General features: G+C 45.1%; 1 protein-coding gene across 1 annotated transcript in view; it reads right to left on the reverse strand.

The window, feature by feature from the left end:
- Nucleotides 1-254: 254 nt before the first annotated feature.
- LOC142463193 (uncharacterized) overlaps nucleotides 255-15,943 on the reverse strand; it is a 131,839-nt gene continuing 116,150 nt past the window's right edge. Inside the window, exon 2 of the mRNA XM_075565630.1 lies at nucleotides 255-3,255. Coding sequence (XP_075421745.1) covers nucleotides 2,619-3,255 — 637 coding nt within the window. The 3' untranslated portion in view covers nucleotides 255-2,618. The remainder of the gene's footprint in view (nucleotides 3,256-15,943) is intronic.

The raw sequence follows: 15,943 nt of genomic DNA on the forward strand, positions 1-15,943 counted from the left end.
CAGTCCCGCTGATACAGAAGAGGCTGTCGGGCTTTAGCTGCTGCTGTTGAAGATTAGAGCACGATCGGAGCCTGTGGCATCTCTTTAAATCTGGCATCACTGTGTTGTTAACTGCACGCTGCCCTGGTAAAGGGACACTAACTCCTCAGTCATTACCACAAATAAACAGCTTCTCCCAACACGCTCCCCGAATGGGAAATGTACCCACAGCCGAAGAGAAGCCTTCGGAAAAATCAATAAGCACGTCCAGTGTCTGAAAATAACTTTTATTTTATACAGTAACTTTCTTTTCAATAAATAACAATGTTTTATACTGTAAGCTGGTTCTCGGTTTTGCTTTTCTGTACGTTGAGCAGCGCGCGAGCGTCTAGGAAAGGGTAGAAAATCGAAGTCATTAATTGAGCGCCGGGGCAGGGGAATTGTCTGTCCACATGAAGCTGCGTTCTACTCCGCTGGCATCACCAGCCTGATCTCCTTCATCATCTCAACCACGGGCAGCCAGTCGCCATGATAGAGCTAGAGATTAGATAATACACTCAGCAGAGCCACACATTCACATCTCATGAAGCTTCCCACAATGTCTCGGAACACAAAAACAAACATCACATTTTGCTGCCGTAATTACTATTACTGGGTATAATGAAGGCTTCAGGCGTTCCCCTTTTTCCCTAATGCAGGGGTTCTCAGCTACAGTCCTCAAGACCCCTAACAGGTAAGGTGTTCAGGATATCCCTGCTTCAGCACAGGTGGCTCATTCAGTCCCTGCTTCAGCACAGGTGGCTCAGTCAATGACTGAGCCACTGATTGAGCCCACGTGTGCTAAAGCAGGGGTATCCTTAAAACCCGACCTGTTGGGGGGCTATTGAGGACTCGAGTTGATAACCCCTGCCCTTATGGTTTCTGGTGTGTGTGTGTGTGTGTGTTTGTGTGTTTTCCTATTTAATTACAGTAACACAATGGCCATTTCTTCATCAAACCTAATATGAAATGGCACAATTCCAGCGCACTGTTTGAATTGAACTGGTGATAACAAATATATGAATTTATCAACACCAGTTATCCTGCAATCTTTACCACATAGGGAAGAGGTGTGCCTAGAGTTTAACTGCTTCCCTGCTGGAAGGCACTACAATGAATGTCAAAGGAGTCTGGTGCAAGAGACTGGAATGGCAAAAGCCCCAAAAGTACCAATCAAAACCCATTTCTTGCTATGGTCAAAGCGGCTTCACAAAAGCAGTGGTACCGTGCCCGATGTTGACAAATTCTGAACTTCATTAACATTGAGGCACAGCTCTTCAGGCTGTATTTTAGAAAAACAATATGAAGCAGACATTTTACTGGGGAAAATAAATCAATCTTCTTTAAAACTAACGTGGAAGTGTAAATTTGTGAATAAAAGGCAGTAGTACTCTGGGATTGTAAATAAAAGATGAGTGTTATCCCTGGTGAAAACGCACGCTGACGTCCCTCTCCTGGCTTCACTCTCTCTAAACCAACAGACATTAAGGACCTGTCTTCCGGGCCCAATCCGGGCCCAATTTTGGGCAGAAAGTCATCCACAGATCCACAACTCACTGAATGTGAAGCGACTCTGGCTCGAACTTGTAAGGAGAAGCAGGTCACCACATGGAGATCTGAACGGGGCCATTCACAAATCACAAAATACCTTGTTAAAAGAACTATGGGGCTTATTCTGTAAGCTCCGTTAGCGCTGTGCCGAGGGATCTGCACGGAAAGCCCCATTGACCTGAATGGGGCTTCCCATGCAGATCGCTCGGTACAGCGCTAGCAGAGATTACAGAATAAGCACCTATGTCTTTTTTACTTGCATCTTTGCCCTGCCATGCAGTAAGTCAGTCCAGCAGTTTGCTCTGCTCACTTTGCCTCTTCCCTACCAATAAGATATCTGCCTTAAAGTGTCATTTGTAAGAAGCTTCCCGGGAACGGGATCTGACATCAAAAGCTGGCTGGAGGTTTATGAGAATATAAACCAACATCGCCAATGAATTGCTTTGTTTTTGTCATCGATCGTTGATGTTTTTATAGGTAACAAAAAAAGGGTCCAGATAGAGTTTGGGAGAGGTCTTGCTTACCCATGATTGGATATTCTTGCCTCTACTTTGGGACATATGTGGGATTACTACGGAGGTGGGCAACTCCCATTCTCAAGGTCCACCAACAGGTCAGGTTTGCAGGATATCCTGCAGCAGAAAACCTGACCTGTTGGTGGCCCTCGGGACCGGAGTTGCCCACCCCAGGATTACTATGTGCATATGATCTATTCTGTGCTTTCCACTAAACAACCAGTTTTTAAAAAATATTTAGTAAGTGACATTGTTCCCCAGATAACATATCCCGTATCACTCAGAGTATCATAGCATTTCTGTAGGATTCAATGTCAATGTTGGCACACTATATCACAATATATCCCAACATATCCCACCAGAGACAACAGTAGAGCTTGCTACATCTGCATCTTTACATCAACGTGAAGGGTGGATCTCTTTATAGGCTGTTATCTGTTTGTGTGCTCCCTATGTTGTTGGCAAGTACTCTCTATACATTTGTGAGTTTATGTCCTTATACAAGTCCTTCTCCCTCATGATGTGTCTGCCTCTTTAGTTATCTAGTTCTTCTTGCTCCCACTGAAAATCCTGCCCTGTCATTTGGTAGAACATAGCGTTGAAAGGTTTGTAAAATTTCCTCAGGCGCTGAATGACATCCGGGTCGATCTTGGGATGAGTCCGACCCTTGGACTTCCCCAGGCACCTGGGAGCACCGGTGTCCTCTGGCTTCTTCAGACATGGAAAGCCTTTGGTTTTATTGAAGTAGAAATATTTGTCAGTGATAATTCTCCGGAGGCCCAGAAACTCTTGCACTTTGGCCATTTCTTCGGCTGGGTTGCTGATGAGACGCTCACCGCTGACAAAGAGGATTTGGGAAAGGGGGAAATACTGCATCCAGCTCTCCAGGTGCAGAGCATAAATTCCTATCCGCAGTGCACTCCAAGAGGCATCAATCAGCCCCAGGGTTCTGTTTTTGAAGGCAAGGACCTCGAAGGTGGGGATCTCCGGTTTCTTGGACAGTGTCTGCGTATAGTCAGATATGGCACGTGTCACTGGGTTCCTCACCACCACAATCACTTTGGTGTCTTTGGCCATGGAGTGGATGCGCTGGGGGGCCTCATTGGTAACAAAATAGCTCGGTGTTTTCTCCATCGTTATTTGCCCATCTACAGTTCTTGGCATCAGGTCTCTGTGGAAGAAGGTAGAGGACAGCACATTAGTGGGGGTGTCGGCAAAGATAGATGTGTTTTTCTGAGCAAATACAGTGATGGGCACAGCCTAATTAAAGTCAATATAGCATTTAATATGCAATGCAAAATGTTAAGTTGATCACAATGCTAAACAACGACAACACAGAGGAATCAAAGGGTTTGTGAGGAGTAGAAGTACCTGTTGACATAATTCGAAACATTGTGGGCCATATCTACTAAATGATGCTAAGTAATACGTTTTATGAGCCATAAGTTATCTTACGACCCCCATTAAGGCCGAGGCTCACTAAGACACGGTGCTGGGTAATGCCCCGATCCAGCGATAACTGCCCTTGACTTGAACTCCAGTTAGCACCGGATAAGGGCGTACTACCTCTCATGGGGCTCAGAGAATCTCAGCCACGGTGTTATACAGCTGAGCACTGTTTATAGGGTGACCTGACTTTCAAAAGTAGAAACAGGGACACATTAAAAATTAATTTATAAAAGAAATTACAGAATTTAAAAATAATATAATGTTATTTGTCTAATAGCGCCCCCATTTATGCAGTATTATTGATGTTTTTCAGTTTCCTAACATAACACAAACTCTTTCTCTCTCTTCTTCTCTCTCCCCTCTCTCTCCCTCCCCCTCATTCTCTCTCACCACCATTCTCTCTCTCGCCCCCCATTCTCTTTCCATTCCAATTCTCTTTCTCCCCCTCCCCATTCTCTCTCCCTTCCCCCATTGTCTCTCCCTTCCCCATTCTCTCTCCCTTCTCCCATCCTCTCCACCTCCCCCAATTCTCTTGATCTCTCCCCCTCCTCCCCATTCTCTCTCCACCACCCCATTCACACACCTCCCCATTCTCTCTCTCTCTTTCCCCCATTCTCTCTCCCTCCCCCCATACCCATTCTCTCTCAACCTCCCCCCATTCTCTCTCTCCCCATTTTCTCTACCCCCTCCCCATTCTCTCTCCCTTCCCTATCCTCTCTCTCTCCATCCCCATTTTCTCCCCCTCCCAATTCTCTCTCCCCCTCCCCAATCTCTCTCCCTTCCCCCATTCTCTCTCTCTTCCCCCCATTCTCTCTCCACTTCACATCATTATCTCTCTCCCCTTCCCCCGATTCTCTCACTCCCATCCCCATTCTCTCTCCACCTCCCCCCATTCTCTCTCTCGCCCTCAACATTCTCTTTTCCTTCCCCCATTATCTCTCCCTTTCCCGTTCTCTCTCTCGCCATTCTCTCTCCCTCCCCCATTCTGTGTCCCTTCCCCTCATTCTCTCTCCCTTCCCCTCATTCTCTCTCCCCGTCATTCTCTCTCCCCCTCCCCATCATTCTCTCTCCCCCTCCCCATCATTCTCTTCCCCCCATGCTATTTCACACCCCCCCCCCCCCTCCATCCTCCCAAAGATAAAAACTGGGACATTTAAACGATTCTGAGAACAATGTCGGAACACCGGGACATTTTATGAAAATCTGGGACTGCCCCGACTAAACTGGGACTATTTAGTAAATGTGGTCCGAATTAGTTAATAACCTTGTTGCTTGTCGTTCTTCATATTAATTTTAAAACTTTCAATGGTTTTTTACCAATGATCATGATAAGAAAAGTATTTTATTCTTTGGATCAGGAGATCGTGTCATTTTATCACCTGATTCCAACCACAAGTGGCTGGTGATTCTTTTTTGCACTTAAATCAGAAGTGCATTTTATTTATACATGCACACTAAAAATAATATTTACACAATTATACAAGGATCTACCAAAAGGAAAAAATTGGGAAGGATGCTGATCCAGGGAGCAATCTGATTGCCAATATCTGAAGTCAGGAGGGAATTTATTTTTCCCCTTATGAGATATCATTGGATGATATGTTACTGGGTTGTGTGTTTGCCTCCCTCTGAATCAATATACTGTAAGTATAGATATAGGATAAAGTATCTGTCGTCTACATTTAGCATAGGTTGAACTTGATGGACATATCTTTTTTCAACCTCATCTACTATGTAACGAAGTAACGATGTAACAATTTCATACCAACAGTGGCGGATTTCCCACTAGGCCCGATAGGCCTGGGACTAAGGTGGCAACATTTTGGGACAGCAGAATTTGAAGGCGGCATGCGCGACCGGCACGTGCTGCTCACTCGTGCGCATGCGCACGAGTGGCTGGCAAGCACAGATCGCGGAGGCGCAGCCCGCATGCGCCAATTACGCATGCGTGGCCAGCAACGTGATGTCACACAGTGTCATGTCGCCATGGCAACGGGTAAGTGTCATTGGGCGGCAATTTTTTTAAAAATCCGACCCTGCATGCCAAACACCTAATGTGCCTCAGTGGCAGAGAGATAAAGAGTAATGTAAAACTGACATCAGCCATCTGCCACTAGAAACATTACCTTCTGTCATTAGGTGAACACCTATAATAAATCCATGTGCACACAGGTCCTCGCGCACACAGAGGGGGCAACACTGCCCAACTAGACTGAATTCTACAGGCTCTACATCATACAACTGAGACAACATGAACTTTTATTAAAAGACGAGTCCTTCATGTCCTAATAGGTTCTGGGATATTTTGTCTGTGCCTCCGCACACACATTTTAATACACAGGAGTACAGCACATATACACTCATACACACCATAGACACAGGCAGCAACATAGGAAACCAGCTACTCAGTGCTCTGCTAATGGGGGTCATTAGAATGGGACTGACGTGATGACCTTCCAACACAGTTTTGCGTTCTGCGAGTGTGCTACTCAATAATTGTCTCCATGCTGGTCATTTCCACAATCAACGATCGTGAGTCGGGCACCTAATTTCTGCAATTTCTTGTGATTTTTGCATTTTCTGTGTGTACAGTTCAATATTTTTTTTCTTACAATAAAAAAAACCAAAAAAAAAAACCCCCATTCAGATAATAATTTTTCCGTTGCTCTCGTTACTTACACCGCAAAATCCGGGCGGCTCGTTACCTAATACAGCTACGAGATGACAAGCCATTAACTCAACTATGATTAAAAGCACCTTGCACCGTGCCATGTGTAATCTTGTCTGCGACACTGGCTGTTAGTAATTTTGCAGGGATTGTTTGGCATCGCTGGCATTAGCAGAAATCCTCTTTCTGCATTTGCAGCTTTCAACGTACTTTGTGTAATAGGTTGAGCCTGATGGACGGAGCACAGATGGGATGTACAGTACGAAGCTTGCATTTGGAGAGCAGGGGGGAAAAGCCATTTGCGTGGCATGTGTTTGCTCTGTCCAATGAGCTGCCTGTTAGAGATAGGATGTCTGGGAATAAGTGTGTGTTCTCTTGGCCATGGAACGAGATAGGACAGTGTTAGGTAGGTACTCTATGATGGATGAGCCTTGGCAACAGAACTTACACTGGCTTGAAAGGCATTATTGCCATTTCCCTTAGCACTGGGCCGTGTTGAAAATCAGAACATTAAACTGAAACTTTGTAGTCAGAGATTGATGTACCAAAATGATGTTGGTATTAAGCAGATGCCAGGAGAGGCATTTTCAGGCGGCATCCCTTGGTGGCAATGCATCAAAGCCCTTATTTGTGCCCCCGGCACATTGATTTGTCATTTGTGGAATAGTTAGGAAGGAATCGGCTAATGTACATATTATAATGGCTTATATGAACATCTGTAACTTCTCCCCCCCCCCCCACCTCCTATTTGTAGCTTTCAAAACCTCCCCCTGTTGAGGGGTAAAACTACAGGTGTGGCAGCAAAGGGAAAATGACATAAATACTAGGATTTGTTGGTATCCTATTCAATGTGCTGTAAAGCCACTTCCCAGTGCTGGAGAAGAGTTCCGCTTCACACAGACGATCGTGACTAAAATATCCTCCAGCGCGGGGAAGGGTATTACAGCAAACCGAATAGCTGCCATGGACATGTATGTACCCATGTATACATATACTGTATATTGCCTTCCAATGTGTTGATGGGCCCTCTTGCATCCAAGGGGTTAATGCAACAGAAACCTACTCTACTCTTAAATATGGGCCTTTTGGTAATTATACTTTGCTTTCCACTGTGATGCTTACCATCATACAGTATTATGCTCTGGGGACCCAGAGGTGTGGGTTTGTATTATTGCATGCCACTTTTTAACAGGACTGTTGATTTCTCTGCCTATGTGATCATTTCCCCCTTGGGATGTACATTTAACATTTGACAACATAAAAAACACCAAATTTGTATGGTGTTTTTTCTTCGATTTTGAGGCATTAATAAAATTTCTTGATACTTTCTATAGGTTCTCTTCATTACGAGTTTCCAGCAAGCTAAGGAAGCGCGACAATGTCAACGTTAAATTATCTTTGAAAACGGTAATAATAAGAAAAGGCAGAAAAAGAAAAGACAAAAGCAAGAAAATAGAAAGGAAAAAAAGGAGATGAGGCTGCTCTAGAAAAAAGGGGAGAGAGTGGAAAAGAGAGAGCAAGGGGGAGAAAGAGAGAGCAAATATAGAGATGAAGGAGAGCGCCAGGTAGATCAAGTGGAGAGGGCGAGAGAGAGCGAGAGAGAAAGAGAGAGAAAGAGAGAGAAAGATCAAAGGGAAAAGGAGAGAGGGGGTGAGAGAGAGAAAGATCAAAGGGAAAGGGAGAAAGGGGGTGAGAGAGAGAGACCAAAGGGAAAAGGAGATAGAGGGGGTGAGAGAGAGAGAGATCAAAGGGAAAAGGAGAGAGGGGGTGAGTGAGAGAGAGAGAGAGAGAGAGAGAGAGAGAGAGAGAGAGAGAGAGAGAGAGAGAGAGAGAGAGAGAGAGAGAGAGAGAGAGCAAAGGGGAAAGGAGAGAGGTAGGTAGAGAGCGAGAGCAAAGTGAAAAAGAGAGAGGTAGATAGAGAGAGAGAGGAGGGAGAGAGAGAGGAGGGAGAGAGGAGGGAGAGAAAGACAGAGGACAGAGAGAGACATGGAGAGAAAAAGAGAGAGCGAGAAAGAGAGAGGGGAAGAGATAGAGCTGTGTTCTGATTAATGCAAAAATATGAGTATCACAAGCGACAGCAGAAGTGAATATGATTATTCCAGAACCAGTATGAAAGCTAAATGGAAATGCTTGGATAATTCTAGCTCCTATAACTGACAAGTCGAAGGATTAGACAGATTATAAATAGCAGAGAAGTGAAAACAATTAGAAAAAAGAACGGGAGATGAGTTAAAATAACTGTGCCCTGCCACCGAAAAAGCCTTTTTGTCAATCACATTTAGACTAGAAAAATAATGAAAGAAAAGATTTCCCTGAAGGATGTTCCACTGGATTAGACATGGAGGGGAAGGGGAGTGCCTGGTTTATAACGCAGGCCTAAGGCAGAAAGAGACGGGATGAAGGGAGCTGTCAGCCCTGGGAAGCAGGGATCCAAAAGTCATCTGAAATAATCAGAGACCTTCGGTCATTTCTGTCACTCACAGGGAGAGGGGGAGAGAGAGGAGGCACCCTGTGAGAATTAAAAACAGAGCTATGGCAACAGATTCAGGAAAGAGGAGTGTAGGGTGACAGGCAGAGCCATGGGACGCTGCGGGTTACCATTTCCGCCCGGATTTACAGAACTGGATGGGGTATGAGAAAACAGCAAGACGAGGGAGAAACAGTCTTCTGGGGAGATAGATACTGTATGTGCCAGGTTCTTTGGGGCTTTGTTCTGGAGGAGGAAGTCAGTCTAGAGCAGGGGTAGCCAACTCCAGTGCTCAAGGTCCACCAACAGCTGTGGTTTTCAGGATATCTCTGCTTCAGCACAGGTAGCTCAAACAGTGGACTGAGCCACTGATTGAGCCACTTGTGCTGAAGCAGGAATATCCTGAAAACCTGACTTGCTTGATGGTCCTTGAGGACTGGAGTTGGCTACCCCTGCTCTAGAGTTTTCAATACACTTTTGAAACGATCAGTTGAAACCGCTCAGCATTGAAAAGTCTGTCCAATAAAACATGCTTCTGCTTATTTACAGTGTCATGAAGTCTGAGATCAGCTGGGCCCCTCTCCGATCAATTATTAATAGCAGTTGAAGGCATTATCATTATAATGTAAATTAAACAAAACCTTAAGATGCCCTGAAAAAGTGCTGTACGTGAGCCTATGCCTACAAAAATAGTTTTTTTTTAAAAAGAGTATGTGAATGGACCACTGAGGCAGTAATAAATGGGAAAAACATATAAAACATTGAGAACAATCTATAGTTTGATACATAAGTGTGGAGATGTTTCAACCTTTGACCACATTCGCGAAAAAAGATGTCACTTTTTATAAAGCTTGCAAAAGGAGCTCATCACATGAAAAATCTTCACAGCCTGGAAAACACGCCTCTATCCAACATGTGGAGAGTTATCTGTGAACACAACAGGGATACCCGAGGAATGAATTATTTGAATATGAAATGAGCTGATTTGAATGTGCAAATATGATTATTTCCCAGGTGTCTCCGTTGCATTCACAGGTATCTCTCCACGTGTTGTATGAAGGAGTGCTTTGGGAGGTATATACTGTGTCAATAATTATATTACTAGATAGAACTCTTGGTGGGTTCTCAAACAGTTGCCAAAGTTTAGGAAAAACATGGGAAGCCGAACTTGGAAGTTTTCACGTCTCTACACCAGGGGTGCGCAAACTGGGGGCGCATCCCCAAATCTTCAGGGGGGAGGCATGCTGCTTACAGAGGCCCCGAGCTCTTCCCCATAACATTTTAATTAAATGCCGGGGGAGTATGTAAGGCTGCGATTATAGTGCGTGCCATAGTGAGCGCGATGGCACGGCAGAATTTTGGTTTTTTTTCCCGCGACGGCCACATCACGTGAGCGGTTCAGCCAATGGGAGTAAACCAGTCTGGCGATGTCACGGCCACGCCTCCCCGTCAGAGTGCATTGTTCATTCGGGCGACAGGCGCGTGTGCCTGTACCATAATCGATGCCTAACTCCTTCTTACCTGCTCTCCGGTGGCTTTTGGCGATGCAACGTCACATGATGTCGTGACATCAGATGATGCCGGAGAAAAGGTATGGGGGGGGGGGGCGCAGGCATGGGGGCACAGACAAAATACGGTTTGTGCACCCCTACTCTACACAACGGGACCTCCACGAGGATCAGAACGGAAATGTTGTTTCTTTATAAGAATCTTTAATCCTTTTTTCTTTTTGTACCAGCATCTCACTTGCTCTCTTAAATTGATTTATACATTTTTAATAGGGTTGTTATCTGGGAAGAGAGAGAGGGGCGAATCTGCAAAAAATAAGTTTTTCTGAATTTTCTTGTATTTTCAACCCAAAATCCGTTTCGCGGTGTAAAATCCGCCAACGGATTTGGTCGGTTTTAATCCGAGCGGATTCATCATGTATGGTGGTTCTGCCCCAAGATCCAGGGACACTGGAAGATGGTCCGGGGGCTAATAGAGGAGATAGTAGGGGTCCCCCTCCCAGTGGACCCAATGATTTTCATCCTTTCCAAACCGGTTGAGAGCATCAATCATACAACTGGTAAATTAATCTCCCATATGCTCACGGCCACACGCTGTTCGATATCAGCTACATGGAAAAACTCGGAGCCCCCCTCCAAAGAGAATGGTGATTCAACGAGCCAACGAGGTTATGATAACGGAGAAACTCACATCCTTATTGAAACATAGAGTCAACGTTCATTATAAAATCTGGGATCCATGGATTGAGAGATGATACTGTACCATCATGGAGAGAGGTTTAAGGCTGGGAACACCCATGTGACGATAGTTTACCTTGAAATTAAGAAACTATGAAATCAAAAAGTGTAAAGTCTGGTGAGTTACTTCACCCCATGACCCATCATGCCCTTTATATTCCACACTTTCCTCCAAAACTGCAAAAGTTTGCAATGAAATCCAGTGGGGAATGGAACGGGGACAACTCACTGGTGCAGTATTCCTAGATTTTGCAAAGGCTTTTGACACAGTTGATCATGCTATCCTGCTTAACAAACTCCAGAGCTCTGGATTAGGGAAGCATGCTTTAAACTGGTTTCAGTCCTACCTATCAGGAAGATCCCAACATGTGTCCATCACAGGCTCTAACTCCAACCCCCTGGATATCACCTGTGGTGTCCCGCAAGGCTCTGTTCTGGGGCCCCTACTCTTCTCAGTGTTCATTAATGATCTTCCCACAACTTGTAAGGAAGCCTCAATACACATGTATGCAGACGACACAATCCTATATGCACCCAGCCATAGCCTCTCTGACCTTCAACACATACTTCAGTCTGACTTTTTGAGACTCGAAAACTGGATTTCCCAAAACAAACTGTTTTTAAACACTGACAAGACTGTAACAATGGTATTTGGGACCAAGACTAAATTTTTAAAGCTTGCAGTGACTGAGCTCCTGATCAGAACCAAAGCTAACACCACCCTAACCCCTGTCACTAGTTTTAAATACCTGGGCTTATGGTTTGACTCCCACTTAACATTCGGGATGCACATTGATACCCTGACAACCAAGACCTATGCCAAACTAGGGGTACTTTACAGGAACAAATCCTCCCTAAGTCTCCTGGTCAGAAAGCGTATCGCACAGCAGATGCTAATGCCAATTATTGACTATGGAGACATAGTATATGGCTCGGCACCTCAAACCCACCTTAGCAAACTTGACACCCTCTACAATTCAATTTGTCGTTTTGTTCTCCAATGCAACTACAACACACATCACTGCGATATGCTCAAAGAACTAGATTGGTCATCACTCGAGTCTAGGCCCAAAGTTCACCTTTCCTGTCTTGCCTTTAAATTCTTCATGGGCAAGCTACCCAGCTATCTGAACAAGCTCCTCACCCCTACCACATGCAGCACTTATCACCTGAGATCAGACTCTAAAAGACTGTTCATGGTCCCAAGGCTCAACAAAGTATCCGGACGTTCCTCCTTCTCCTACCGTGCACCCCAAAACTGGAACAACCTACCAGAGACTCTCACATCCAGCACCAGTTTAAGTTCTTTCAAATCTAAGGCTGTCTCACATTTTAATCTGGTCTGTAACTGTTTCATACGCCCATAATATATATTTTCTTTAACTGTGCACGCAATGTCTTGTTTATAATGTATACCCTGTTCATTTATGTAACTGTATTTGTAACCAAGTATTATTTGTTTTACTCTGTGCCCAGGACATACTTGAAAACGAGAGGTAACGCTCAATGTATTACTTCCTGGTAAAATATTTTATAAATAAATAAATAAAAACAAAATAGACAGATACAATTAAAGACTATGATATGACTTTGCTTGAGTAAGCACGCAAACCTACAGTAGGCCTGACAAATAACAAAAGACGACTGAGTGTTGGATAGCTGAAGTAAGAAGACAAACAAAAGCTGTGAACGGGGGGGGGGGGGGGAGGGGGGGGCTGGAGCTGTGAACTGGGTGGGGGGGGATCCGACCTGTGAACGGGGGGTGCACATTCATGTGCAGGGGGGGGGCGGATTGCTGTGAACGGGGGAGAAACAGAGAGAGGGGGGAGAAAGGGGAAGAGGGGGGCGGAGAAAGGGGGAGGGCGGGAGAGAGGGGAAGGGGGAGAGAGAGAGGGGAATGGGGAGAGAGAGAGGGGGAGCGGAGATAGGGGGTGAGCGGAGAGAGAGGGGGGAGCGCAGAGAGAGAGAGGGAGCGGGAAAATGTTATCCGGGAATATCACCTAATTGTCTATACAAGTCTTGAGATACAAATGTATAAATGATGCAAAATGTTGCGATATTATTGTATGTGGATCCTCCCCCCTTTTATTTAATTTTTGTACCCCATGTATAAAACTCTTTAATAAAAAGAAAGTTAAAAAAAAAGTTGTGCCAATTGTGTTCTCACTGCATGAGCTCAGAAAGTCTTCTTATTCAGGTTATGGTGACACTGACACAATAGCTAACAAATACCCATGGGAGAGGGCAGAACAACATATGTATTACAGGATAACCCCGAATCCTGTTAATCTCTCCTCAAAATCAGGACTTGAAACACAATTGGGGATCTATATATATACTGTATAAACCAAGATGCATGTTTACAGTGCCTAGTAATGCATTGCGGTTTAATATTTAAACATGTAGTACTGGTAACTGAATCAAATGTATCACATCTCAGCAAGCAACAATGGAAATAAAGAAAATTATGCAAGAATGGAAGACACAATCCATGTGGCTGGGTGTGTGTGTTTAGATGTGTAGTTAAAACACAGCAACAACCTCAACGATGTAGCCACGAGTCCAAAGCTGATTACAGAACAGTCTCACTCATGTAAATGTTTAATGAACATGACACACGTCATTGTGCTTTGTTTTCATTTATTTTTTTTAAGGACATCTGCAGCAGAATGTCACAATGATGGTTGCTGGGATTGAGATAAGAAAAAAAAATGAGGAATGCATTTGTAAAATGCTATTTATTTGCTGGACTCGGTAAATGGAAAGATGTTTGAAATAGCATGAAATAGATGAGTATGTGTTGTGTGGTTTGCTTGATGTTTTTCACTGTCCATCATAAAATGGATCAGTAATACTTCAGACTTGCTCTGTCGGGAATACAAACACGTTCCTCCTAGCTGCTTCATGCTGCCAATATTCACTTCAATCCTTCTTGAAGGAAAGTGTTTGAATAATTGTTCCGAGCTGGGTGCTTTAAACAAGCACAATGTAAATGGGCCCGTTTGCCGAATGTGTGAATTTCTTTGGTGCCAGAAGACCTCAGTGGATTATTTAAATCCAGATTATGCTGTTTATTTCGGGAATCACAGCTGTCATTTATCTGTGTACGGCCAGAGTGCTTGTTAATTTGACAATATTATCCACCAAAAAACAAATCCCTTTGAAGAGAATGTATCGAGCTCCAGCGGTAGCTGTTTTGGTGTTCAATGTTTTCACCGGGAGTTATCAAAGTGTGATGCGGAATATCGTACCCAGTCTCGCAATAACTAGCCCGTAACACTCACCGCTAGATCGGGCGCCATACCCAGCATTGCGTTTAGCTGATTCCCTCCCAGCCTTTGAATATTCTTTGTAGTTTGTCAACCCAATGAAGTTGCTTTCTTGTGTTTTGCGGTGCATGCATCATGGGAAAGGCATTTTGCACTGTGATGCCCAGCAAAGTACAAGCACGTGTTCATGAAAAGGTGGTGGGTTCGTGGAATAAGCCCCCTGACAGAAGTGGTAGAGGCTAATACAGTAAAGGAATTAAAAACTGATTGGGATAGATATAAGAATTAAAGGACGGCAAGGGTCTAATAGAGTCTGAAGTTTCACGGCTTCCTCTGCCTATGATTTTTATGTTTCTATGCAATAAAATGAGTTGCTATGTGAAGCATTACAAGTATTATGGGGAGAAGACACTTAATACACGTTATCATGGTCTGTGTACATTTATGATCTCTCGCTGGTCTCTGCAGAAGCGAGGGGTAGATGGAAGAGAGAGCGAGGGGTAGATGGAAGAGAGAGCGAGGGGTAGATGGAAGAGAGAGCGAGGGGTAGATGGAAGAGAGAGCGAGGGGTAGATGAAAGAGAGAGCGAGGGGTAGATGGAAGCGAGAGAGAGAGAGAGAATGGTCAGAGAGAGAGAGAGAATGGTCAGAGAGAGGAAAGGAGGAGATGGAGAAATTGGAGAGATTAAAGTCTTTGGGTGAAACCAGGTCCAGGTAGTGTCCGTCCTTGTGGGTTCTAGCTGCAGCCCCTTGGTGAAGGCTCAAATAAGAGGTTAGAGAGAGAAAGCGGGAAGCCCAAGAGAGAGAGAGAGGGCTCATCAATATGGCAGTGGAAGTCCCCAAGGAGAAGAGAAGGGGAGTCGGAGGAAAGAAGCCAGGATTCGAAGTCAGACAGAAAGACAAGCTGATGCACTGGAGAGGAAACATACATGAATTACCTTGATACATCGATGTTAAAAGATGCAGGATGGAGATGCCTCAATTTAACATCAAAATTGCTTTGGTACATAAACTTGTTTCCCAGGCTCACCACGCTGCAGGGTGTAATGTCATGGCCGTGCCCCAGCCACTCCCCCCACCCCTCCCAGTCGCGATCTTGTCTTTGCTTCCCCTGCTCTTCTCTGGACGCGCTTCCCATCACAACCCCTAGACCACAGATCGCGACTGTAAGTAGTGCACGTGTCGCCAGGCGCTCCGACGTCTGCGTGCACGCAGTGACTGGGGCCGTAGCCTTATAAGCTTGTGCCTGCCGCAGCTTACACAGCTTTTCAGCACTGCCCGGGTTAAAGTGCACAGCCAGTAACCCTGCTCACAGACAGCTGTTGTGACCATTTAGGACTCTTCAGTGTGAGGCTGGATTTGTTAGTTGTAAATAAGAATTCAGCTCCAGTTTATTATGCAGTACTTGTTCCGTGTATACTGTATGTGGAAGAGTTGACCATGGAATATGTTGACGTTTTGAGAGACCGGCTGCTAGGTTAGACCAGGGCTGTGCAAACTACCTGCGCTGCGCCCCCCCCCCCTGCCTGATCTCCTCCGGTGTTGCGCCACCGTGCAGTGTCAAATGACACCGTGGGGTCACACCACGTGACCCGCCCCGTCATTTGAAGCCGCGTTTGACGGGTGTCAAATAACGCCACGTTGTCATGGAGATGCGTGGACTGAAGTCAGGTAAGTAAATTACATCGGCCTCGCACTCTTAGCGTGGTGCCTCTGTAAATGCCGCGCCCCCCCCTAAAAGTCTTGCACCCCCACTGGGGG

Source organism: Ascaphus truei, chromosome 11 (assembly GCF_040206685.1).
Source record: "Ascaphus truei isolate aAscTru1 chromosome 11, aAscTru1.hap1, whole genome shotgun sequence".
Lineage (NCBI taxonomy): Eukaryota > Metazoa > Chordata > Amphibia > Anura > Ascaphidae > Ascaphus > Ascaphus truei.